The sequence below is a fragment of the Nannospalax galili genome, unplaced genomic scaffold (assembly GCF_000622305.1).
Source record: "Nannospalax galili isolate Female #2095 unplaced genomic scaffold, S.galili_v1.0 scaffold1138, whole genome shotgun sequence".
In the NCBI taxonomy this organism is placed as follows: Eukaryota; Metazoa; Chordata; class Mammalia; order Rodentia; family Spalacidae; genus Nannospalax; species Nannospalax galili.
The window spans coordinates 2,532,981-2,560,610 of NW_008342297.1; the positions used below are offsets into that span (position 1 = coordinate 2,532,981).

Sequence of the window (27,630 nt, forward strand, 5' to 3'; positions counted from 1 at the left end):
TTTAAAAACATAGACTTTTATTTACTAATAAACTTTATTTTTAGAATAGTTTCAGATTTTCAGATAAATTGGGAAAATACCTCCATTAGTATGGTACATGCACTATAATTTAGTTTATTATTAACAAAACTGTTGTTTTATCAGATCGCCTAAGTGAGTATGAGCATCCTCCTGTGTTATGGGATTCCATTCCAAGTGATTGTATCACCTTTAGCTGTCATGCTTCCTTAGGTCCTTCTTGACTGTGACAGTTTCTCAGACTTAATATTTTTAAAATGTGCCTTTGAGGATTGAACCCAACTCATAGTCTTGCTAAGCTTGTGCTTTGCTACTAGACAATCCTCTATCCCTTTCTGTTTTTGATAACCTTTATAATTTTAACAAATATTAATCTCATCGGGTGTTCTGGTTTGTTTCTTCATTGCTGTGACAAAACACTCTGACCACTACCAACTTGGGGAGGAAAGGGTTTATTCAGCTTACATCTCCCAGTTCATCAGGGAGCCCAAGGTAGGAACTCAGGGCAAGAACCTGGAAGCAGGAGCTGGAGCACAGGCCATGGAGGAATGTTGCTTACTGGCTTGCTCCCCTGGCCCCTGCTCAGCCTGCTTTCTTAATGCAACACAGGCCCACCTGCCCAGGGGTGGCACCGCCCACAGTGGGCTGGGCCCTCCCACATCACTCATCAAGAAGATGCCCCTCAGACATGGCCACAGGCCAGTCCAATAGAGGCAATTCCCCAATTGAGGCTCCCTCAACCCAGATGGGTCAAGTTGACAGTAAAGTTATCCAGCACATCAGATAACCCTTTATTGAAATTGCCTGAAGTTTTCTCATAAGTAGGCTGGGCTTATAGCTGTTGGGTAGGAAGATCACAGAGACAATGTGGTATTTTCATCACACATCAAGGGGTTTGTAACTGCTGATGTGAAGCTTGATCATGGCTGAAACAGTGTATATTGTTTTTTTTCCCCCTCACTCTGCTGTTTGAAAGTCACTATGTACAGTCAACACTTAAGAATATGAATATTTGTTTTATTTTTACAACTAGGTTCTAAATGGAAACTCTTTCAGAAGCTAGAATTCTTTTAGAAGAAAATGGCTTGTACACTGACTCATTTTAGCAGGTACCTTTAGTCAGTGTGCTTGATACCAGTTATTGTACTTGTCTTTTTTGATAGAGGGTAAGACTTTTTTTTTGGTAGGATGAGGTATTGAGACAGGGTCTCACTATGTAGCCCGGGTTAGTCTGAAACTTGAGATCTTCTTGCCTCAGCCTCCCAAGTGTTGGGAGGCACAGGTCTGTGCCACCATACCCAGCAAGTATCAATACATTTTTTTTTTTCAAAAATGTTTGTCTTCAACAAGCTCACAGACTGTGTGAGTGGTAAATGCAAAAGAAATAAGTGCCACGGTTAGTGTATTTTAAGGTGCAAAACTGAAACGTCTATCTTAAAGTGGCTGACACAATAGATGACAGTCTTGCCTCACATACCAAGGAAATCTGACTATAAATCGCCTGCTGTACACTTGGCTCTGACTCAGTGAGGCTGTTAGGATTCAGGTCATTTGTATACAGAGCCTTGCTACTACTTGTTGCTTGACATTTGCACTCATATTCTTCACCTCATAGCTGGTAATTTTTGATATGATACCCGTGTATAACCTCTGTTCAAAAAAAAGGAATGGTCTTTGTCTATGCTTTGTTCCTTTTGTCTAAGACGGATGTCTGTCTTAGAATTCCCCAAGTAGATGTCACTTTGGCTAAGTCAGATTACATGACTGTTCCTAGTTACATTTGGAAGCTTTAAAGCAGAATCTGGTCATCGTCCCCCCCCTTTTTTTCCCCTCTTTTGAGACAGGGTCTGACTATGTAGCCCTGAGTGGTCTGGAACTTACTATATAGACTGGGCTGGTCTCAGACTCAGAGGAGGGCTGGAATTAAAGCATGTATTTCTTGCAACATAGGGGAACAGCTGGATGAGATACCTTTTGAGAGTAAAAGTAGAGGGGAGTCCATCTCCCAAAGGATCTTAGCTCAGATAACTGATCTAAGCTTGGAGAACATGTTATCTGAGCAAGGTAGAGCATTGTAGCCATAGCATACCAACTCTGCAGAGTGGACTAGTTTTAGTGGAATGAATCCAGGTGAGGGAAAAGAAGTAGATGGTAAAGAATTGGTTAAGAAGAGGTGTTTTGGAAGACCAGAGTGTCTATGGGCCATCAGGACTGAGTCAACAGTAGAATGTAGTGGACTTGAGTTGCTCTCACTCCAGTCCTAGACCATTGTTCTTGCCAGGTGTAGCTTCTTGTGCAGCATCCTGGAAAGGTCGCTTAGCTTACAGCATCAAAGGTGTTAAGATGTAGCAGCAGGTAGAGGAGAGCCCCTTTGAGATCAGAGCTTTTGCCATAGACTTCCAAAATAACAGTTCTATCATCTATTAGGGTTGCATCCTGGAGCACCATCAGGCCTTTGTGACCCCCTGTAAAACTCATTTCTTCCTTGTGTCATCCCAAGCAGGTTTGCACTCTGTCATTTCTGTCTACCATCGTAATAGAAGCCTTTAAAAGTGATTCATTTTTTTTCCCTACAATTAATAAAAAATGTTTCCTTCTGGAAAGGAAGAGGAGGCTGCCAAATGGGCCCGGGAAGAAGAAGAAGCCCAGCGTCGATTAGAAGAGAACCGACTTCGAATGGAAGAGGAGGCAGCCAGACTTCGGCATGAGGAGGAGGAACGAAAGAGGAAAGAGCTGGAACTGCAGCGGCAGAAGGAGCTGATGCGCCAGAGGCAACAGCAGCAAGAGGCCCTCCGAAGGCTGCAGCAGCAGCAGCAGCAACAACAGCTTGCACAAATGAAGGTACAGTCCTAGCTCATCAGTGTTTTCGTCAGGCAGTTGGCGGTGTCAGTAGCAGTGAAACTGTCCTTTGGTTGTTGAATATTATACCAGATATTCGATCCATCAACAGAATTAAATATGATGCGTATATGTTGTAACAGGCGTTTTAATGAGAAGTATAACATATGGGGATAGGACATGAGCAGCAGTGTAAGCACACACAAGTTATTCTGCTTGGTTCATGTATTCAGTGGGGTGCCATGAGGGTTTAAGTGCCTTTCTCGACTAGCTCAGCATTGCTGACATAAAGATCACACACAGAAGAGAGCTCAACAGTCTGTGAGAGCAGTAGACCCAACAGAACCTGCTGGTGCAAGTAAGAGCTAGAACACAGGTCTTAAACACAGCTGACTATGGAGGGTTATTAAAAATTGTGTAAAGACAGCCAGGAGTGGTGGTGCATGCCTTTAATCCCAGCGCTGGGAGGCAGAGGCAGGTGGATCTCTGTGAGTTCCAGGCTACATAGTGTGAGTTCCAAGCCAGGTGGTGCTACAGCTAGACATTGTCTCAAAAAACAAAAAAAAAAATTGTATAAAAATGTTTGAAGTTGAAAATGGAGACTGGGAGTCCAGTAAACAGGGTGTGATGGTGCTGGTGAGGATGAGTGGAAAGGGCTAGTGGGAAAGAACAACCTTGGTAGTACTTAGGCCTGAATGTGCTTACTGCCCAGATCTGAAGGACATAGGCAGAAACTATAGAGTGTGGTAGAGCAAGTGTTTAGCTTGCTGGGAAGGTAATATCTATGGTTACTAGCAAATTGACTGTATTAGAATTGCAAAGATAGTCAATTTTTTTGCTTCATTTCTGAATCTGCTTTGTGATTAAGTGCTGTAGAACCAAGACATTATATAAGTCTCTTGAGTGGCTGCTGTCAGATTTGACCATTTTGTTTATTTTTAAAGATAGTCATATGTAGCCCAGAGTGGCCGAGTATATAATTGAACCTGGCCTTTAATCTCCTGATCGTCCCGTTGGGATTATAGGCATGTACCACCTTGCTCAGCTCTGACTTGATCTTGATAGTGCTTTCTAAGTGTGTCATTTCCTGTGGAAAAATATTTCTTTTTCCTCAATTTTACCTACATAGCCCCTACCACCCTTTTCTGTGGTACCATCCCTCTGGGCCCTTCCTTTATCCTAACATGGGTTATTTTGAAATAAATGCCCTACTGCTACCATATTGGGCCAAGTGGCTAAGGGCTGACTATGTGGAGCAGTCTTAGGGCATTTTTGCTATTTGTAATGTGGATGACAGCTTCATGCTTACACCTGTCATGCTGTCACTTCCTCTTACGTCATTATTACGCTGGTTATTTATACTATAGACATTCCCTTTTGGGACTATTTAGTATTTTGGGTCTTTTTGAGACAGGGTCTCCCTGTAGCCCCAGCTGGCCTGGAACTCACTATGTAGACCAGGTTGGCCTCAAACTCACAGAGATCTGCCTTCCTCTGCCTCCCAAGTGCTGGGACTAAAGGTGTGCACCAGCACGCCCAGCAAATATTTTTTTAAATGATAGTATTTAGTAATATCTTATGTTCCAAAATTAACAAGAACAGCAAAGTCTCCAATTCTAACCATATTTTAAAATATATTTAATAAATAAATATGAACATGGATTAAAATAAACAAAATACAGCCTGGGTGTGGCTGTGTACACCTTTAATCCTAGCACTTGGGAGGCAGAGGCAGGTGAATCTCTGGGAGTTCAAAGCCAGCCTGGTCTACATAATGAGTTCTAGGCCAGCTGGGGGTGCAGGGAAGATCCTGTCTCCAAAAAAAAAAAAAATTTGTATTGTATTTTATGTTTATGAATGTTTTGCCTGCATGCATGTGAAAGCACTATGTATGCAGTGCCCATGGAGGCCAGAAGAGGGCACTGGATTCTCTGGAACTAGAGTTACAGATGATTGTTAGCTGCCTTGTGGGCGCTAAGAACCAAACCCAGGTCCTCTAGAAGAGCAGCCAGAACTCTTAGCTACTGAGCCAACTCACCAGCCCCCTAAAGGATTACTATTTTTTTGGCCAAAGAAGAGCAAGGCTTAGAAGATTCGCGTTTTCGGGATCACATATTTTTATTGTTTCATTCAGTAGTTTAAAGGATGGAAAAGGTAGAATTGTTGATTAAAAACAGCTTAATTTTTTTTTCTTCTAATATTTTATTTTTTATTTTTATTTTATGTGTGTGTATTGCCTGCATGTAGGTAAACGCACCCATTGTGCAATGCCTACAGAGGTCAGAAGAGGCTGTCTGATCCCCTGGGACTGGAGTTATGGACAGCTGTTAGCTGCCATGAGGGTGCTGGGATTCGAACCTGGGACTTCTGCAAGAACAGCCAGTGTTCTTAACTGCTGTTAGCTGCCACGTGGGTGCTGGGATTCGAACCTGGGACTTCTGCAAGAACAGCCAGTGTTCTTAACTGCTAAATCATCTCTCCAGCCCAAAACAGCTTAATTTTTGTGACTGGAGCTACAGCCTGATTAGCATTAACTGTCTTTCATGGAAAACTACCCGACCTCTTCTATTCACTGCTCTCCTCTGCTCTCCTTCAGAAGTCTTGTTACAAGCCAAGCCATTCACAGGCTGATAGAGGGTCTTGTCCTTTGTTGCCTTGCCAACTTAGTCATTATTATGCTGTTTTTTTTGTTTGTTTGTTTTCCTTTTTGAGACAGGGTCTCTGCGAGGCATGGTGACGCACACCTTTAATCCCAGCACTTGGGAGGCAAAGGCAGGTGGATCTCTGTGAATTCAAAGCCAGACTGGTCTACAAAGTGAGTTCCAGGCCAGCTGGGGCTACAGGGAGACCCTGTCTCAAAAAAAAAAAAAAAAAGATAAATTAAAGAAAATTGAGTTAGGGTCTCCCTGTAGTCCCAGCTGGCCTGGAACTCACAGAGATCTACCTGCCTCTGCCTCCCAAGTGCTGGGACTAAAGGTGTGCACAGCCACCACCGCGCCCGGTCCTGTTGTTGCTCCTTTTGCTTTTGATGATCTGTTGCTAGATGTGTCAGTGTTAGATGTTAGATAAATTTGCTTCCCAAGTGGTAGAGGAAATACTTATGTATATGTGTATTTTTAGTTGTTTTAAAATAAACTAGGTTGGAGCCATGACAAAAACTTGACGAGGAAACGCAAACCAGTTGAGAGAATAGTACGGAGAAAGAATTGCAAAATGGATGCTGGGAATGAGGAAAGATAGCACTCTGCTATACACAACACGCTGTGCCTCCTTGTTTTGGGTCTGCATTTCCTGACAAAACTCTCCTGTCTTCCCATTTTTTGTTAGCTTCCCTCTTCTTCAACATGGGGCCAGCAGTCTAATACGACAACGTGTCAGTCCCAGGCCACACTGTCATTGGCCGAAATTCAAAAGCTGGAAGAAGAACGAGAACGGCAGCTTCGAGAAGAGGTAAATTATAAAGTAAGAATGGCATGGTTGAGCAGTGTCAGAAGGTTTCGTGTGCATTATGGGGCCGATGGGTCCTGAAGGTGATGGTTACTGTCAGAATTACTGCGTGTCTGGATTTGACTTGTTGCTACTAAACTCTAGCCTGTGATTTGGTTATCTTGGCAGATATGAAAGATTTATATTGGTCTTTTTTGAGACAGGATCTCCCTGTAGCCGCAGCTGGCCTGGAACTCACTATGTAGACCAGGAGGGGCCTTGAACTCAGCCCTGCCTCTGCCTCCCGAGTGCTGGGATTAAAGGTGTGTGCCACCACGCCCGGCCTTGAAGTATTATATTTTTCAAACTACATAGATTATTCAGAATTGTAGTAAGTTTTGTTACATCCTATCTTTGTTTTTTTTCCTGTTCCTGTGACAAAATACCCTGACAAAAGCAACTTAGGGAGGAAAAAGGTTATTCTGGCTCACAGGTCAAGAGATTCCGTTGTGGTGGGGAAGCCGAGGCAGCAGGAGCTTAAAGCATCTGGTCATATATCACATCTACAGTCAGGGAAGAGAAAAGGGTGAATGTGTGCTGTTGCCCAGTTCTTCTCTCCCATTTTACTTAACATATTCCAGGGTTTTAGCCAGGGGATGGGGCCATCCACAGCAAGCAAGTCTTCTCATCTCAACCAGTGTAATTAAGATAATCCCTCAGAGTCTTGGTTCAGAGACTGATCTGCCCTGTGATTCTAGATCCTGTCAATTGACAATTGACACTAATCATCACACATCCCTTTGAAAATTTGATGTTTTGAATGCAGCACACAATTTTCTTTAAAAGGTCTTGGGGCCTCGGACTAGCCCAGAAAAATCTGTAATATGACAAAAATAAAGTGTCTGAAGTTCTTCAAAGGCTTGGAGAGGCTACAAAAGAGTGGAAAAAAGTTGGAGAGAAGGGCAAGAATAATAGTTTTTGACAGGGAGGGAAATGATTAATTTATGAGGCCTGTCGTTAGATGTCTTGTTTGTTGATTCATTCAACACATACTTATAGGAAGGGAATGTAGCCAAGTGTAAAATTTATGAAACTCTCTGCTACTATGAACTTGCCCTTGTCCGCTAGCTGAGGAAAGATGGAACACAGAAATTAAAAAACTGTGTGACACACTGGAGAATAAGAAGTGTTAGAGGGAAGAGCGTTACCAGCAGGAAAAGAGTGGGGAGAGGGCATGGCAGTTGTGAATAGCACAAGGGATGGGATAGATTGTCTGTACTTAAGAAGTCTGCTCTGCAAAGGCCTCTAGAAAGGTGACACGGTGTTGCCATCTGGAAGAACATGCTTATATAGATGGCACTTGAGGCAGATCAGTCAGTTTGCTGGAGAATGTAGGTTGTCATGTTTGAATCTTGTGTAGTTCACTGAACCTGGGCAGCCATAGACGTACTGCTAAGAGGGGTGGAAGTTGTCAGCACATATTACTATATAAATGAACATCATCCAGTAGCTTAAAATGTTTCTCCACCTTAAAATTAATTGCCTTATTTCTCATTTTTATTTAAACACACGCAAAAAAGGATTAAACTTTACTTCTGGTATCATCTTCCTCTAAAACACTATCAGCGAATGGATGTGAAGCAGAGTGTTCCTGTTTTCAAGGCTAGAAATTGTTCTAATGATTTTGGTCTCAGTTGAGTGAAAAAATAATAATAATGGTAATGAATGGAAATCACAGCTCCCCATGCATGCTTAAGTAGACATTGTATTGCTGAACTACATTCCCAGCTATACCCCCCTCCCTTTCCTTGCTTCCCAGAAGTTAAATATTGCCTCACATGTATTTTCATTTGATTCAAACTTTTTGAACCTTTAATTCTGCCTATACTTTCCAGAGCATAAAATGCTATTTATTCAATGCCTGTTTGTCATATGGAGAAACCTAAGATAATATTCATTTTTTCCCCTGGAGCATCCTGCCTAGGACCCTCTAATTTGTTCAGTCTGGATATTCTTAATGCTGTGCAGCTCTTGTTCTTCTTTCTGGAATTCTTGTCAGTTGTGTGATTGTCCTCAATGGATGTTGATTTCTCCTCTTTTCCATCTCTGTTTGTTTGTATCTTCTTTGATGGGAGTATTTCTTCAGTTTTATTTAAGTCCTTCTATTCAGCTGTAGTTAAATGGGAACTGTGCGCGGCTTCCAGCTCCCTCCTCCCGCCATCTTTATGACAAACTGATAATATTCCTCCAAACTAGTTTAGGGAACCAAAGAATTTATTGGGCTTACTAACAGAGCAGAGGGTTGGGGGTGGGGGTTACTTACAAAGGTTTGGGCTTGTGTGGGCTTCCTTCCTACATTGCGTCTGGGACCCTCTGACCTCCAGGTAGGTGTCCAAGATGGCAAAGGCTACCCCTCTCTCTGGCTTTTCCTGTCCCTATCCTTAGTTCCTCCCCCTCATTCAGCTAAGGCTGACTGATTGGGTGGGAGTGGTGACTGACTCCCCCCTGACTCTCCTTTCTTGCAGGTCAGCAGTCAAGTTTATAATCCTATAGGAGCAGGTGCAGCCAGACTTGGGAAGGAGGCATGGCTATAGCTTGTCAGTTTAGTTTGCCAGGAGGACAAGCTTATGCAACATCAGCCTTTAATATATGCTATCCTGTTTTACGTTTCTGAGTTTTTTGTTTTGTGTTGTATTGTAGTATGTTTCTATAGCCTTTATTCTTGTTTTTGAATGCACCACCTTAATTCTCTAAGTTATCTGCTAATAACTCTTTTAAAAGCTGGTTCTTAGCCAGGCATAGTGGCACACGCCTTTAGTCCCAGCACTCCGGAGGCAGAGGCAGGCGGATCTCTGTGAGTTCAATTCCAGCCTGGTCTACATGGTGAGTTCCAGGACAGCTCGAGCCACAGGGAGACCCTGTCTCAAAAAGACCAAAATAAATAAATAAAATAAAAGCTGTTTCTTTTTCCTTATCTTGTTTCACTGAATTGAATGTATTTGTGTTTGGCTTTTATCTCAGAAATGTGTGTTAAGTGTTAGTAAGTTTGGGCTATCTGTTCATACTTACAAATTAGACTCTGAAAAGCTCATTGGAGGTTCTACTGTGTGTGCCGTCTTGGTGGTGGTGGTTTCTCTCTGGGCTGTTGAGTTGGGGGAGTGTCCCTCATACGTTGGTACCTACTCGGGCATTCACTTGTGCTGGTCAGTTTATCTGTAGAATAACCTGCCAGTCTGTGTTGGCCTTTTTAAATGGAAATTTAGTTTTCTGCCTGGGTAAGAGAGACAGACAGAGGGAGGCAGTTCAAAGTCTCACTCTTGTTTGCAGTCAGTTTTCCTTTGAGATACCATGTAAACAGCTCCAGTTCTTGGGCTTCTATATAAGCATGTCTGTTTGTTAGCTTCCTTTATTTGGGTTTTAATTTATTGGGTCTGTTACACTAGTTAATTAACCTACCTGCTTTCCAGCTTCCTTTCTGTTTATTTATGCATACATGCATATGTGGAAAAATCAGAGGATATCAGGAACTGTCCACCCCCTCTTTTTTCCCCTTGGAGACAGCATCTCTCATTGACCTGGGTCTCACCAACTAGGCTAGGCTGGTTGGCCAGTGAACCCTACTGATCTGCCTGTCTATACCCACCCCACCACCACCCCCACTGCTAATACTATAAGTATGTACCACCACACCTGACCTTTTCAGGTAGGGTTTGGGGATTGAAATGCCCTCATGCCTGCTCTCCCTAGCCCTGCTTTCCAACTTTAAAAATCTTTTCTCACTTTGTTACTGGTTTATGCTTCTAAACATATATATAGCTGAGCATGTGGTGCCCACCTGTAACCCTAGTACTTTGGAGACTAAGGCAGAAAGATCTTGAGTTCTAGACCAACCTGGCCTATGTATGGTGAAATCCTGTTTCAAAGCTAAATACAAACTAAAAAAAAGTGTATATTTATATTTTGGTGGAGCTTTGAGAAGTAAAGATTTATTTCATTTTTATGCTTAACCAAAAACTCAATTTGTAAGAAGTAATTCCTTATTTAGTCTCTTTGTACCATGCAGAACCTCTTGCTGTTTATATTTTTAGTTAGCAAAAGAATTAACCCTCTCTGGGTTTTGTTTAGCTCTGTGTATTAGTATTTTATTTAGTATCCTGATGTTTGTATCTAGTCTCAGCTTTTTTTCATCCAACAGCAGCGACGTCAGCAGAGGGAATTGATGAAAGCTCTCCAGCAGCAGCAGCAACAGCAGCAGCAGCAGAAACTCTCAGGGTGGGGGAATGTCAGCAAACCTGCAGGTACCACGAAGTCTCTTCTGGAGATCCAGCAGGAAGAGGCCAGGCAGATGCAGAAACAGCAGCAGCAGCAGCAACAGCAGCACCAGCAAACAAACAGAGCCCGGAATAACACAGTGGGTTCATTTCCCAGTGTATTTGTGTGGACTTTCGTTAGGTGATCTTTTAGACTATTGTGAGCTACCTTTTTAGTAGTTAACCAAAATCTTTTTGTCTCTTTGTTAACAGCATTCCAACCTGCACACCAGCATTGGGAATTCCGTTTGGGGCTCTATAAATACTGGTCCTCCTAACCAGTGGGCATCTGACCTAGTCAGTAGTATCTGGAGTAATGCCGACACTAAAAACTCCAACATGGGATTCTGGGATGATGCAGTGAAAGAGGTGGGACCTAGGAATTCAACAAATAAAAATAAAAACAACGCCAGTCTCAGGTAGGACTCATAATGATAACACCTGTGTCCCTTGATTGGGTGGGATATGGGGGTGGTGGAAGTAGGGTGGTGGGTGGTGGTTTTTATGTACTTTGATCTGTGCTCAAGCACGTAAGTCTTGATTGTGGTGATTGCTTTCTTCCCAGTACAAAAATATTTGAATTGTTTCTTGGAGGCTCTTTCTACTACTGAGCACTTAATCCATTGCCTACCACATAAATAATAACAGAATAAGTTTTTGTTGTTGACCATTTCTCCAAGGTATTCTCTACATAGCATTTTTTTCTAATTTGTATTTTTAAGTTATTTATACTATAATGAGCATGACACACTTACGTAATAGCTTTAAACATATTTTTATGACAAATTAGTTCTCTTTCACCTTCATCTTTCTTTCCTCACTAGCCAGTGTTGTCGAATGAGCATGGGTTTATTGTTAAATACATGAACTCAAATCCCAGCACTACCACTTATTAGCTGTGTGACCTTGGGCAAGAGGGAACCTTTTTTGGGCCTCAGTTCCCTCATCGGTAAAATGAAGATAATAGTAGCTTCATGAGTGCAGTTGTAAAGACTAAGCAATACACTGTGAAATAAAGTGCCTGGCACATAGTAACTACTTAATAAATGGTAGTGTTGTCAGGTTCTTTTTGATTAAGGACCTAAGGAAAATAAATAATAAATTCATTAGTTATTGAGCTTCTTTGCCAGGCACTACTATGGTGTAGGCCTTTACACACAATTATCTTTATTCCTTATCATAACCCAAAGAAGTGATGGCACTGTTTTACATATGAGGAAACTGAGGCTTAGTAAATTAAACAGCTTACCTGAGAACTTGTAGGAAGAATTTCAGTATTTTCTCTAAATAGAAGCCCTATATTCAAAAACTAGGGTATTTTAGCTTGAGGCTAGATTTTAAGGGGTGATCTGATCTAAATATTTGACTTAAAATTTTTAAAATTTTTTATGAAGCTAAGAATTAGCTCACTGGCCAGCCATCCAGTGTTGCCTAGACAGTATTTATGGTGTTGTAGTATAATCACATAGTAACAGTTTCTGGGAATATAATATCGCCCTATTGTTTTGCTTTAGTAAATCTGTAGGTGTGTCTAACCGGCAGAATAAGAAAGTAGAAGAAGAAGAAAAGTTGCTGAAGCTCTTTCAGGGAGTAAATAAAGCCCAAGATGGATTTACCCAGTGGTGTGAACAGATGCTTCATGCCCTTAATACGGCAAATAACTTGGATGGTAAGAATTGGGAAGGGAATCCCAGCATGTGGATTGACAGAGCAGGAGCTACAAAGAGGTTGGCAGATTGGAACAGTGAAGCCAATCACAGGAGATGAAATCTGTGGTCGTCAAGTCCTGAACCTGCCGTTAAAAACTTGACTCTTAATTTAAATACTCATGAGAAAAGGCCTATAAAATTATTCTCCATTAGATTATAAGTGGTTATGCCATCTCAGGCCACCTTAATGATGTGTACAGGATAAAGGACATCATATCATTCCCCATTACCCATTTTATGGGAGACATTGCCGGCTGTATTATCATTTAGGAGAAAGTTAAATGCCATGGTGAGGGAACAGAGTCAGCCTGGTCAGGAGAATACTGGGGTGATGTGGCATCAATCCCTTCCTATCTTTGGGGAAGTGATGGAAATTATGATAGAGGAAGTAGACTTTTGTATGGGATAAGACTACGAGTAGAAATGCAAAGGTTTCAGCACAATTTGAAGAAAGCTTGTTAGTAAACAGTGAGTAATTTGCAGAGAGCTGTCTCCCTTAGATGGAAGTGTGTCCCCATCCCTAAATATTTGAAGTGACTATTATCATAACTGTAGGTGGGATTTCCATAACTGATAGATCAAGGTGAGGTAGTCTACCTCTGATATCTGGCCTAAAGCCAAGACTCTGTTAAAAATACAGCAGTAAAAGAATTGAAAGACTCCTTTGAAGCATTGAAATATTACCTAATGGTCTGGAGGCCTACATAGACAAAAGCTGTGCGTAATAGTAGTGGCTACCATCCATTAAGCACCTACCATGTGCTAGGCACTCACTGGGGCTAACATATGTTACCCCATTTATTTGATTTTTGCAGTAAAATTTCAATATCTCTTTATAAGGTAGGTGATATTATCCCCATTTTATAAATTAGGAAACAGAGGCTCAGAATGGTTAAGTAACTCATCAAGGTCACACAGCCAGCAGACTGAAGAATCAAGTTTTAAACCCATGTCTGTCTAACCCTGGTGTTTGTGCTTTTTCTCTGAAACCACACTATTTGCATTTTCCACTTGATTGCTCTCTAAACACATAATACCTCAGTGAATTACAGGTTCCAGAGGATATAGCTGTATCTTTAGTAACTGTAATGGTACTTGGCACACATCATAGCACTTAATAAATTATTGATTAAATTAGAGGAAAGAAGGAATGAATCCCCACATTGCTTTAGCCTTAGGCAAGTAATTATTTCAATCAGTGTAACATCTAGTTTCACCCAACATAGCATTTGGTGAAATTAAATAATGTGTGATATGTCTTTGTTTAGCACTGCTATTTCCGATAATTTGGGGCATTGTGATGATGCTTTCTCATTTCTATAAAGTAGATGAAAGACTATCTACCACACCAGCTGTGTAGCTTTCAGGTTTCTTTTGCTAATGCCTGTGTTAAATGGTGTGTGTTAGAGCCTGAGGTTGATTGTCTTTGTACATGATGTTTATTTCATTGTCACTGTCTTATGTCCTCTTCCCTCCCTTGTTGCAGTTCCCACATTTGTTTCTTTCTTGAAAGAAGTAGAATCTCCTTATGAAGTCCATGACTATATCAGGGCCTATTTAGGAGATACTTCTGAGGCCAAGGAGTTTGCCAAGCAGTTCCTTGAGCGCCGTGCCAAACAGAAAGCCAACCAGCAGAGACAGCAGCAGCAGCAGCAGCAGCAGCAGCAGCAGCAGCAGCAGCAGCAGCAGCAGGTATAAAGTGACCGGTGTGTGCATTGCCTCTGAGTGCTCATGCCTTTCTTATTGAGTAGCCAGAGGAATTAAAACCAAGATTTCATTCTTGTACATCCAGTGACTAAAACTTTTCAAATTATGTGAACTTCATATGTTCAAATGACACAGCTGTGCAGTTGTCACAGACAGCAAATACAGCCATTTATTCTGTACAAGACACCCCAGTCTCCACATTCTTGATTCTGTATCTGTTTTAGTCATACTGCAGATTCCAACGTGGCCCATAAATTTGGTTTAGTGGGGTTTTGGCGGGGGGCACTTGAATTCTCCTCTATTAGGTACTGACAACAGTGTTACAATATATGCAGCATGCCAGATATTTCATAGGTTGTTGTCACTCACTCCAGCTCTGTTCACAGGACTATGAAGTTCCTGTGAACATTGAACCACTGTCTCTAAGGCTACAAGGCTTAATCTCTACAAGGCTAAGTTCTCTGAACGTCTCATTACATTTTCAGCATGTAATCACATAATTTTGCCTTACAAGTTTCTGTGTACTGACATATGACTCTATGTTGATTCATTAACATTGAACTCTGCCAGTAAAGCTGTAATGCTGTACAAGGCTTACCTACACTTATTAGCATAAGATATAGCATAGCCTTTTTGCACTAAGGAGCATAGATATCACTTATACATTATAATTGGAGGCCATTTAAACAGTGAGATCATCTACAAAAAGCACAAAGACGTGAAAAGCATTGTGCTAGGCAGACTGAAGAAAATACTTGTACACAGGATGAGAAGCACGACAAGAAGAATGCTTTTTGTCTTGCCTCAACTTGGAGTGTGGGCCTTGGGTATTGCAGATTTTTTTTTTTCTGCTCTGAACATGTGTATGCTTGGAATGATTGTAATTTGGGGGTTACTATTAAACTTGGAATTCTTGAGGATTGGCAGTGTAAGTTTCCTAAAAGACAAGTTGGCAGAGCTTATAATGGGAGGCATTAGAAAAATCCTGTCTCTGAATCCCATTGTTTTCTACTAGAGGTAATAAATATTTGTTACGGATCACCTCTAGAGATGTAGAAGATACATTATAGCATAAGGCAAAATTTAGGTTCTAGCTGTGTGGCTGGATGTGGTGGTGCATGCCCTTAATCCCAGTGCTTGGGAGGCAAAGGCAAGGTGGAGCTCTGTAAGTTCAAGATCAGCCAGGGCTACATAGTGAGACCCTGTCTCAAAAAACAAAGTAAACCTAGCTGTGTGGATTGGAATCATGAGTAAATTAAGAGGAAGTGGCAGGTGTCAGTACCAGAAAACAATAGAACAGATGTCTGAGGGCATCGCAGGAACACGTAGTATGAGGTGGTGCAGGAAATCCTGCACCTGTAGAGGGGCCTCCTCTTGGGGCTGAAACAGTAAAGGAATCCCAATGTGCAGACATGGGCCCTGGGCATGTCCTTCTACAGTGATCTCTCCACTCCTCCCCTGCTGTTATCCCAAGTCTTTGAACTGGCTCCTTACAACTGATCCACTTTAAAGTGAATTGTTCTAATAAGGATGACAAATAAGAACAAAGAATTAGGGGCTGGAGAGATGGCACAGCAGTTAAGAACACTGGTTGTTCTTGCAGAAGACCTGGGTTCGAATCCCAGCACCCACATGGCGACTAACAGCTGTGCATAACTCCAGTCCCAGGGGATCCGATGGCCTCTTCTGTGCTCTGCGGGCATTATATGACATGGGTGCACTTACCTACATGCAGGCAACACACTCATACACATAAAATAAAAATAACAAGTAAAATATTAAAAGAACAAAGAATTAGTGAACTATTTTATAGTCTAACCAATTGGCAGGAAGTGTTGCATGGGTAATATTTGGAAACCAAATCCCTTCTAGGATTGCTGATATGAATAACATCTATGACCTTGACCCTTGGTAGTATACTGCCAGCTAGTTCCCACAGAACCAAGACGTTTATGCTTGGGTTGGCAAGAGGTGTGCACTGCGGTAGTGCAGAGACCTGGTGTCCTGCATATTGCATTTCCTAATGGATGGCATAGACACACACCTGCTAGATAACTTAGTACAGTTGTTCTAGCACAGCCAGAGTGAAAGCTTGGAGTTTGGGGAATGGCTTTGTGGAAACATCAAGTTTAAATGGGGTGCTGTTATACACATGAGGACAGGAAGCTCAGTGGCCTTCTCTGTTCCTGTGGTGCTAGAACTGGTTATGCTTTTTATTTTTTATTTATTTTTGTCTTTTTGAGACTGGGTGTCCCTGTAGTCCCAGCTGATCTGAACTCACTGTGTAGACCAGGCTGGCCTTGAACTCACAGAGATCTGCCTGCCTCTGCCTCCCGAGTCCTGGGCCTAAAGGCGTGCGCCACCACGCCCAGTGGTTTAGGCTTTTTAAAGTCTCAGTCTCAGTCTGTCTGTCTGTCTGTCTGTCTGTCTGTCTCTCTCTCTCTCTCTCTCTAAAGGAATGCAGGCCCTCCCCCCCTCTCCGTGTGTGCGTGTGTGTGTGTGTGTGTGTGTGTCCATGTCCGTGTCTGTGTCCACACCGTGGTATGTGTGTGGAGGTAAGGGGAATTTGGTGGAGTTGGTTCACTTGGTTCTGGGGGTCAAACTCAGGTCATCAAGCACTGTAGCCCTCCAAGCCATCTCACCAGGCCTTTTGTTTTTTGTGTGGTGAGGTGATGGAGAGTCAGCCGTTTCTTAGAGTAGACCACATCTGCACCCACATAGAATCTTATTTGTGCCATCTTGTTTCTTGTTCCACAGGACTCTGTGTGGGGGATGAACCACAGTACACTCCATTCAGTATTTCAGACCAATCAAAGCAACAACCAACAATCCAGTTTTGAGGCTGTGCAAAGTGGCAAGAAGAAGAAAAAGCAGAAGATGGTTCGAGCAGATCCCAGTTTATTAGGTGAGAATAGGCCTGGAGGCCCAGCGGGGGCAGGGAAGACTCAGGAGATGGCAGTAGTCAGATGGAATAACCACAGTCTTTCATGTAAAGATCCATTAACTGTATAAAGTAGCCAGTATTTCCTGGGTATCTCTGTATAGGAGCTATGTCTCAGTGTGTTGTTGGAATAAGCAGAATAATAATATTATATAGTGTTTTAAATGTTAAAGCATTGCTTAAAATTTCATGCAAATTTCCCTGGAGGGCATTCAATTAAGTTGGAAAATAATGATAATGGAAAACAGTAAAACTAGTTCATCAATTTAAATGCTGACTTATGTTGGAAGCAGACCATAAATCTTAACCAAATGTTCAAAGAATCTATGCTTGTTGATGTCCCATGTCTGAATGACTTTACATTGAGAAGTGATGTCCTAGGGCTCCCAGTGACTAGATCATGGCCCTAAACAGTGGAGCAGTAATTACAGAGCAGGGCACTTTGCTTTCCATTCTTCTGTGTTAGACACAGTCTTCTCTAGTATTAAACACCAGTCTTCACACAAGGCAACTTCCTAAAAAGGTGACCCCTAAATTAGGACTTTGAAAGACTGGCAGGAAGGATGGGGAATGATAGTTTCATAAATAATAAACACAAGCTGCTTATATTTCTTTCTCTTTTTTTGTTTTTGTTTGTTTGCTTTGGGACAGGGTCTCCCTGTAGCCCCAGCTGGACTGGAAATCACTACGTAGACCAGGCTGGCCTTGAACTTACAGATATCTGCCTGCCTCTGCCTCTTGAGTGCTGGGATTAAAGGTGTGTGCCACCACACCCAATATGCCTGTGTTTCTTAAATTGGCTTAACAATCCCACAAACAATGATGAAACTAAAACTGCCTTCTATGTGTGAATGTGAAGTGAATATAAACCAGGCTGTCGGTTAGAGTCTCTTGGCAGAGTGTTGGCCCAGTCACAAGGATGAATAGTGTTATTGGTGGCCTGGAATAGGATTTTGACAGTGGGGGTAGGCTTCAGAGATCTTGGGGATAAAAACCAACTGGCCAGAGAAAGTACAAAGGCTTGGGAGCTAGACAACTAGCACTGCCATTTGCTGAAATGATGGGCACAGGAAATGGACCAGGTGTTAGGGACTGAGGGCAGTTTTTAGAGGCCTGCATGGTAGAGCTTGGTTGTGGATGTAGCAAAATGGAGGGGTGCCCGTCCTCTCTCTTGGGGAGGGTCTTCCTTTGACTGTAGAGGATTCCTGTTGAAGAAAACAGCCCCCAGAAATAAAAACCTGCCTTTGAGGATCGCCCTTATGGATTGGTGTCTGAGAGCTGGGTTTGGGAATGTAGATCTGGTAGAATTCTGTTTCCTACTCTTGTTTTAAAAGCTGAGCAGGGCTGGAGAGATGGTTTAGCCGTTAAGAGCACTGACTGCTCTTGCAGAGGACCTGGGTTCGATTCCCAGAACCCACATGGTGGCTAACAACCACTCGTAACTCCAGTTCTGGGGGATCTGACACCCTCTTCTGACCTCAAGGGTGCACTTACACTCCTGCAGGCAATACATCTATACACAAAAAATAGAATTAATTAAAAAGAAAAAAAAAGCTGATAGCCAAGATGGATTGAAAGTATAAAATTCTTACAGAAATAAGTGAATAGATTCTGTGGCTTCTAACTAAGAAGCCCCTTGTGATTTAGCTTACAAATTTGAGTGGTCCCCACAAATGTAGCCCAGCTGTTTGAGGTGTGAGTCACTCCATTGCAATACAGTCTTGATCTTCTGCCATAGATCCTAGAAAGGAGGGACTTAAACATTCCCACTGTAAGGAAGTGGAAGGATGGATAGATCATCTTAGAGTTTAAGGACTCCATAAATCTTGAAGGAGAAGTAAAGCAACTTCTCAGTAAAGTATTGAGGAAACTTATTTAGGCAAGCTTTTCACATGGACCCTTTCATGAAAATTGCTGCTCACTTAAGCCTCCTGGGAATGTCTCTGTTAATTGCTAATTTTTGTATCAGATCTATGAGTTTCCATGTGTTACATTACAGTGTGTTTATTCCCTGAAATTTACAGATTGAGAACATTTTAAAACTTTTTATCAGTTATAAATTCCCCATGCACAAACTGGGAAAATGAGATCCAGTTTGATCCAAAAGTGTCCATTGAAGAAACAAGGTACAGCCTTACTTCTAAAACAAACCAGCAGAGGGAGCCCAGGCTTTATTTCACTTCCCAGTCTCCTTCATTCTAGTCTGGTCATAATTGTTTTTAGAGCTCTAGATGGTCAGTGTAAACCAGCAAACAACACTTGGGTGTGGTAAGCGTACATACACAATGCAGCTTCCAGTCACTCCTCCCTTACAAAGACAGTATCATAAGCCTAAAGAAATCATACCAGTGAGTCTGCTCTGAACTGAGTAGAATGTGGTCTGTGGAGCAGGCGTAGGAGGTTCACCCTCTTTGTGTTACCTAGGCTGAGTGCACACTTGACTGGGCTTTTAAATGAGAGTTGAACAGGACATGTCTGATGAAAGCCTTCCCCAGTAGAGCATTGGACAGTCTTTTATTTCCCCACGGGCTTCTCTTTTTCCTGTTTTTAGTTGATTAAAATTTGTTTCCTTTAAAATTAACATTTCCATTTCTCTTGTGTGCAGCTCATTATTTCTACCCCATTTCATCTGCTTGTGACATGAGGTCAAAGACAGCCCTGCTTCAGAAGAGTAACAGCTCATTTCATAGAGGGTTGGCCTTTAGGTTTTATACCTACCAAATTAAATCATTACTTGGAAAATACGAACACTAAGCCTTTCATTATTTCCAAGGGAAAAAAGTTTTGCGGGTTACGGGTGCACAGGTGATGGGTGGAACTTTGGGACAGGGTTTGGCATCCTGGCCTCTCCCTGGCTTTGTCAGCAGCTTGTACCACAGCTTCCTTGGTTAGTAAACACGCATGTTTATTTTTTCAAATCATGGTATTTTTGAGTCTGTTAATTAAGCTGTTTTATTATATAAGGCGTTTTCTTGTGTGTTACTGGAACATATTAAATGTGTATTTGAAAACTTGAACATTGAAATAAAAAAATGGGGTTGCAAAAAACCCACCAATACCAACAAACTACTTTTGGAATGGAGGGCATTGCCTGTTTGCTTTCGGTTTTTTAAACAGCAGCTGAAACAGTTCAGGGATACTTTCAAGGTAGAGGAGCTGCAAAGCTTTCTGGGAATTGCTCACTCCAAAGAGGCCCTGTTAAAGTTTTATCAACTTTTGGATTATGGGTTTTATTTTCAAAGTTCATACATGTGACCACTGGTATTTGTTCCAACATTGGTAGTGGTGTGAGTGATGTCTTTTTTTGAGACAGGGTCTCCCTGTAGCCCCAGAACTCACTGTGTAGACCAGGCTGGCCTTGAACTCACAGAGATTCCCCTGCCTCTGCCTCCTGAGTGCTTGGGCTAAAGGCGTGTGCCACCACACCTAGCGCTTGCTCGCTCTCTCTCTCTCTCTCTCTCTCTCTCTCTCTCTCTCTCTCTCTCTCTCTCTCTCTTCTCTTCTTTCTCTTTCCCTCCCTCCCTTTTTATTGCGTGTGTATGAGTGTATTGCCTGCATCTATGTAAGTGCACCCATGTCGTACAGTACCCTCGGAGGTCAGAAGAGGGTATTGGATCCCCTGTAACTGGAGTTATGGACAATTGCTAGCTGCCATGTGGGTGCTAGGATCTGAACTCTGGTCCTCTGCAAGAGCAGCCAGTGCTCTTAACCACTGAACCATCTCTCCAGCCCGCAGTACTAGTTAATGAGGTATTGCTAAGATCCTGTTACACGGGTCTGTACTTTCAGCTTTCTCTGGTCTTCCTTCAGTGTCCATTAGTGTACTCAGACACAAGGGACTTAAAATAAATTGCAGCCCACTGCTTAGAAGTGAGCCACTTGATGTTCTGAATAGCCACTCAAACTTATTTTTTTTTTTCTTGTAGGGTTTTCAGTCAATGCATCGTCAGAGCGACTCAACATGGGCGAGATCGAGACTCTGGATGACTATTGAGTACCTGCCGCTGTGCCAGCCTTCCCTCTCCTGCCTACCGACGACCGTGGCTCTCCTCCTTGGACACAACATGCACTCACCACTTGCTCTATCGCTCTGCAACAAATCACAGAATCAGTCATCTCAGGCTTTTCTTCTAGCTCTTTGTGTCCAAGATTCTTTTAAATCACTGCTGTTGGCGAGCATCTCGGACTGCACGTAGTGGACCAGACCCTTTATCTTAGGGGTGCCAGTTGGGATTGCTCCCCAACAGAGCTGACGTTGGCAGCACACGTTCACTGTGCATTGATACCATCTGCTGTCTTCTGGAAGTGTGTTGGGATCTGCCAATAGCAACTTACTTTCTTTCTCTTGTCACTTTTTTGTTCTGTTTTGTTTTTTCTTTTCCCCACAACCCCCAATATGGGTAAGGGGTAACTGGTGCAGTCATGAAGAGAGTTAATGGTTAACAGCCATGGCCAGTAGACAGCTCCCTGGATCGTGACTCCAGTATCGCCAGATACAGTTAGAGTTCTCTGTCTGGAGATTGCTTTGCCACTGCTAATGCTCACTTCAGGATTGCATCAGAGGCCTGGGGTGGAGTATAGGTGGCTCGGTTGGAGATTGCACACCCTCATTTGTTCTTTTGGAATGTCCTTTCAGAGAAAGGATTTATGTTTTCTTCATTGGATAGTGACTTCTCCCCTGGCATACCTTATTGGACAAAGGAAACCCTATGGCCTGGGAGAGGGACTTACTCTTAATTTTCCTTTCGTACAAAAACTGATTTTTTTTTTTTTTTTTGGCCCATAAATATTTTTACTTCAAAAGACTAGGACCAGTTTGTTTTGGCCCCTTCTGTGAGAATTTGTCTCGTTTAAGAGGCAGCTAGGATCTTTACCATATGTATGAATTTGTATAATTTCATCTTGGATAGTGATAAACTTTGCTTCCGATAAAAGCTCAGAATTTTATTCTGGTTCCTCAGAGCATTGTGTGCATGTTTTGCTGTGGCCCTGAAAAGGTTTTGTGTAAAGATTCTGGGACGGCAAGTTGCTTGCCTTTTCTGAAAAGAGTGTACAAAACCTGACCATCTTTATGACCTTTATCCATGGAAACCACTACGCAGGAGGACTCAGTGGGATGGAAGGGATGGGCAAGAATGGGAGCGAGAAGCTGCTCTGGCTTCTGGTCACTGCCGCCTCCAACCCTTTCATGCCAAGTAGAAATGTACTCGATCTCTATTCATAGACAAATACTCTTCCTGCCTCCACCAAACGCCCATAGAACATCACCTGGAATGGTCATTCACACCTTGGAAGGAGCTGTGGGCCGGCTCTGCCTGTGCAAGAGGCGCTGTAGTGAAGCACCTTGCCTTTGTGTCATCAACACCTGGAGAAGGCTGGAGTTTGCTCTGAGAGCAGTTTGGTTTTGGAGGATTATATCTGGTTTCTATTTTTATTATTTTGGATCACCATTCTCCCTATCCCTCGTGCCTCCCTCCCTCCTAAACATGTACAATAACTATACAGAGACTGCTACAAACTTGTAAATAGTTTTTGGATCAAATAGCATAAGGAGATGGGGACTCCTGTTCTCCTTTGCGTTGTAAATTCAACAGTGGGGGGTGGGGAAGAGGGATAGTTAAAATGTTTACAAAACTTTAAGCTCCCTCGGAACTTTTGCCAGTGTGGAGGAAAATAAAAAGAACTTAAATAAAACATGGCTGTGTTCTCACTCTCACCTCTGTTGAGGCACGAAACTCCTTTTTGACAGCATGAGCTCTGGCAAGTCTGACTAACGGCTTTCCTCCTTGCTGCTCCCTTGTCTGCTCTGTGGACCTAGAGACTGCCCTTGAGCTGCAGACCCTCAGAAGGCGCTGCTCTGAATCTGCCTTGCTTTTAAACCGAACTATTTGTTCAAGAAAAAGAAAAATAAATTAAAAATCAAATTGGGAAGTAGGGTGGGCCTATCAGGAGAACAAACCCATTTCCGTCATGACCATTCCACTTGGTTCACCAGCAGCCTTGTTTCTCTCGATTCTTCCCTTTCATAGTCGTCTTTGCTCAGTCTTTTTACTTATAGCTACCATTCACCACTTAGAAACTTCATTACTCCTGAGTTTTTTGTAGGGCGCAGGAGATGCTGGTCAAGAGGGTGCTAGGGTATTTGGGGCCTGCTGTGTGTTAAGCTTACACTCTACCACTGAGCAATACCTTTATCTCTTTGTGAGTTTTGAAGTTGGCCCTTGGTATGGCAGAGGACTGGATCAGAACCCTTGCATGTAACAAAATCTTAACTCCTTACTTCAAAGTAGTGTCCTTTTTGCATATAATCTATACATATCTTCCAGTATGTTTTTAATCATCTGTAGATTACTTAGACTGCCTAGGTTAATGTAAATGTCATGTTAAGGGAGTAATGGACGGAAAAGGTTTACATTGCGTTCAGTACTGGTGTAATTTCTCCCCTCAGTATTTTCTATCCTAGGTTGGTTAAACCTGACAGTAGAGAATCCTCAGCTATTAAGAACCAGCTGTGCATATTTTGTGTACTGTTTGCTTCTAGTTGTGCTTTTTTGTTGTTGTTGTTGGGTTGGTTTGGTTTGGTTTAGTTTTTAAGCAGGTGTCTCCCTGTAGCCCCAGCTGTCCTAGAACTCACTGGGTAGACCAGGCTGGCCTTGAACTCACATTGATCCACCTGTCTCTGCCTCCTGAGTGCTGGGACTACAGGAATGCGCCACCACGCCCTTTGCACACACTCAGTTTGATAGAGGCTTTACCCAAAGTAGTTGATGTTCTGGTAACTGTTGCTATATAGAAAATAGTCCCCGGGGCTGGAGAGATGGCTCAGTGCTTAAAAGCACTAGCTGCTCTTGCAGAGGACCTGGGTTTGAGTCCCAGCACCCACATGGTGGCTAACAACTGTCCATAACTCCAGTTCCAGGGGGTCCAACACTCTTCTGACCTCTGTAGGCACTGCACACATGCAGGCAACACACACACACACACACACACACACACACACACACATATTAAAAGAATATAGTCCCCATATTGGCTTATAGCAACAACCCTCATTGCATTGGTAATTTCTTGGTTGTGAGTTAAGGAAGGGTTCCATCTGGGTGGTTCATCATGTGGTCTCGTGATTGTGGTCAGATGTCAGCCAGGCCTGCTTGCTTCCTTTTGAAGGCTTAATAAGGTGGAACTTTGAGGATGGCTCCCTGGCCTGACTGAGCCAATGGTGGCTGTAGACTAGAACTCGACAGTGCTGATGGCTGTAAGAGCTTATAAAGGCTTTGGTAGGGGGCTGTGGACTTGGTTGGTGGTAGTAGGCTTCTTTCAGAAGTAGAAAGTATTGCCTTTTCTCATGCTCTCCTTCTTTAGGTCTTTGCTGTGACACTGTATTTGATTCCAGGGGAGGGAGCATGGCCCCTATCCCAACCCCTTGCTGGAAAGAGGGACAAAGCCACATTGCCAAAAAGTGTATGGTACAGAAGATACAGTTATAGTCATTTTGAGAAGGACCTGCATAAATGAGTTTATTCATATGCATCAAAGACTGTCTTCATGTTGAATTGAGAGGCTTTGGGGTTTTATGTGTGTTTGTTTTTGAGACAGGGTCTCCCCATGTAGCACTGCCTGGCCTGTAACTTGCTATGTAGACCAGGCTGGCCTTGAACCCACAGAGATCCTTCTGCCTCTGCCTCAGTGCTGAGATTAAAGATGTGCACCATCACATGCCCAGCCTGTTTTTTTTAAACTTCAGGATAATGGTACTTCTGTCTTTAAATTTTTATTTATTTTTTAAATTTTATTTCAATTCTTTTTTGTCTTTTTTTTGTCTTTTTTGAGGCAGGGTCTTTCTGTAGCCACAGCTGACCTGGAACTCACTATGTAGCCAGGCTGGCTTCAAACTCACGGAGATCCACCTGCCTCTGCCTCCCTGGTGCTGGGATTAAAGGTGTGCACCACCATGCCTGGCCTAAAGTTTTAATTTTTAAAAATTACAGTTGTTGGAGGGCTGTAGAGATGGCTCAGTGGTTAAGAGCACTGGCTGTTCTTGCTGATAACCCGGGTTCAAATCCCAGCACCCATGTGGTAGCTAACAACCATTCATTACCAGTTCCAGGGGAACTGCATGACACAAGTGCATTTGCATGGGCATAGCACTCATACACATAAAAATAAATTTTAAAAACTTAAATTACAGTTGTTGGAGGTCAAGACAAGTTGTGGGAGTTGATTCTCTCCTGTCATGTGGATCTTGGGGATCAAACTCTGGTCCTTAGGCTCGGCAGCAGCTGCCTTTATTTGCTGAAGCTATCTTGCCTGTTCGCAAATAATTTTTGCTGTAATCGTTTGTACAGTATAGCTAATATATACACATACACAATCCATACTAGCCTGTTTTAAAATGAATCTGGTGGTGATGAAATTGGTAAATGTATATAAAATGCCCCTTTCTCCATTATTAGTCAAGATGAAAAGCCCATGTGTGAATCTAATGAGCGATCCTTTGAGATGAGTATTCCTCTGTAGTCAGTGTGGAGTAGAGCATCAAAAACAGGTGGCATGCGTGGTGCAAATAGGCACTACCAAAACACGCTCCACTCAGAAAGTTGGCCTCATTGATGCATTTCATATGACAACAGCAAAAAGCCCAATACTGGTGATATCGTTGGTCCAACCTGAGTTCAGTTAATTGCTGGGGACAAAGCTGCAGTGCTTGCTTGGGACCTTGGGTCATCAGACAGCCTGAAGCAGCAGGTGTGTAATGCTCATTTTGTAGATGTTGGATTCCTCAGACGACCTTGGTGATAAAAGCCTGCAAGAGGGAGTTTAAGCCTTACAGTTCCTAGTGAGAATGTTTTGCAACTCTGCACCCTGTGGGTTAAACAGCACATTGATCCTGGGAAGGATATGTAGGGGCTCCTTCCCTAAGAGCTACTCTGCTGCCTGAAAGCTGCTATTGCCTTCCTCTTTCTTTGCTGCTGAGTGATGATATTCTGGGAATGAAATATATATGATGGTTTTGACACTTGGTTCTGTGCAGTCAACTTTAGGAAGCAGGCATGACTCTTTAAGGATATTTTGCTTTTCCTAAAATACAAGCCTTTAAGTATCCCTTTGGCACTCGAGTTCCCTCTGGGTCAAGCCTTTAAGTATCCCTTTGTTATTCGAGTTCCCTCTGGGTCTCCTGCGCTATCAAGTAAACCATGTAACATATCTTTATGTGCATTTATTAGCTTACAAAGGAATGAGTACCCAGTGCCTAGCCCCGTGCCACTGCTTAGAGCCCACCATATCATCAGACCATGCCGTGCCCATAGTCACCACTAGCCAGCGATTTCACCCTAGGTCCATAAGAGGCCATTCTGTCCCTGAGCTGCTGCGCAGCTGATGTTCCCCATGCCATGCACGCTGCCATGTGCACTACCCACAGCTAGCGACTTCAATCCCAAGATGGCTCCCAGAAGCTCCTCAGTAGTCCATGGTCCATGGCAGGCCCCACCCCTTGGAGGAACTAGCCAATTGGGAGACACCCTTGTTGGCAGATTGGGCTTTGAATTTATTCCTCCATTACTGTGAGAAATGGTCCTGAAAATGGTCAGTGGATCAATAGTGTTTTGGTTGCATCTAACAGGAGGCCAAGTGATGATGACTTAGTAGGGTGGTTTATTTTCAAGTAGAATTGGCAGTCATCAGTCCAAAGCTCATGGTAACTCAGGGACCTGAGTTCTTTCTGCTTCACCAACATGACTATGGCTTCCAGCCTCAAGGTCATTCCTGGTCCAAGGTGACAGAGTCCCAGTCATCATGTTTGTATTCCAGGAAGGAGGAAGGAATGGGCAGGGCAGAAGTTCCTTTAAGGAACTTGCTTGGGAACCCCACTCAGCGTCACATCTTACTAGGCAGAATATACATAACTATAGCTAGTTGTAAGAAAGACTGGAAATTTTGGGATTTTATTGAGCCCCAAATGCCACTGGGATTCTGGTGCTGAGAAATAGGAGTGTGGGTGTTACACTGGCAGTTGCAATCTCTACCGTGTTTGTCTCCTACACCCTATCTGGACGCAGGAACTGTGCAGGATGTTGAGTTTGTATACACTGTCCTTTCCAGGCTGGCCTGTGGACCAGTGCTCTTGGTCTTCCATTGAGGAGATGCAGAATAGTCTCTGGTTTCTTGTATAGTGCTGGGGCTCTAACTAAGTTCCAAGCTGCTCAGCCTGGCTGTGTCTATCCAATCCTGCATAGAAACTGGTTAAGTACTCTGGAATATGAACCTGAGAATGGTTTGTGAAAGTTGGAGAATCTGCTGTGATTTGAATGTTGATCCTAGAACCACCTGGTGATAGTGGCAACTTGATGTATTTGTCTCCCCAGCTGTAGCATGAGAACATTAGGGCTTTCTTGTAGCAGGAGGCCTCCAAAGATGGCGCGGACCCAGAGCCCTGGGATTCAGCGAGAATTCCCTTCACTCCTTGGTCTGCAAATAGCCCACCAAAAGGAACCCACGCCTCCATACCCTGCTCGAGAGCCCAGTGACAGCTGACAGGCTGCGTGGCGTGGACCAATCAGAAAATGATATGCTGACTAAAGGGACTTGGGGGCGGAGAAAAGGGAAATATAAGGCCTGCCCCTCCTGCATTAAACGAGCCTGCAGCACCTCGCCTAGTGCTTGCTTCTACCCAACTCCCGGG

At 43.0% G+C, this 27,630-nt stretch overlaps 1 protein-coding gene across 6 annotated transcripts in view; it reads left to right on the plus strand.

Annotated features, from left to right (window-relative positions):
• Gigyf2 (GRB10 interacting GYF protein 2) overlaps positions 1-22,643 on the plus strand; it is a 146,800-nt gene extending 124,157 nt beyond the window's left edge. For 4 of the 6 annotated variants that reach the window (XM_008838103.2, XM_017799374.2, XM_029565949.1 and 1 more), the window contains 8 exons: positions 2,623-2,859; positions 6,184-6,306; positions 10,478-10,693; positions 10,806-11,011; positions 12,107-12,261; positions 13,788-13,993; positions 16,766-16,913; positions 20,876-22,643. In XM_008838103.2, coding sequence (XP_008836325.1) covers positions 2,623-2,859; positions 6,184-6,306; positions 10,478-10,693; positions 10,806-11,011; positions 12,107-12,261; positions 13,788-13,993; positions 16,766-16,913; positions 20,876-20,943 — 1,359 coding nt within the window. In that variant the 3' untranslated portion in view covers positions 20,944-22,643. Of the gene's footprint in view, positions 1-2,622; positions 2,860-6,183; positions 6,307-10,477; positions 10,694-10,805; positions 11,012-12,106; positions 12,262-13,787; positions 13,994-16,762; positions 16,914-20,875 lie in introns of all 6 variants that reach the window. The other 2 variants (XM_029565948.1, XM_017799373.2) reach the window with 2 other exon arrangements.
• Positions 22,644-27,630: the final 4,987 nt, after the last annotated feature.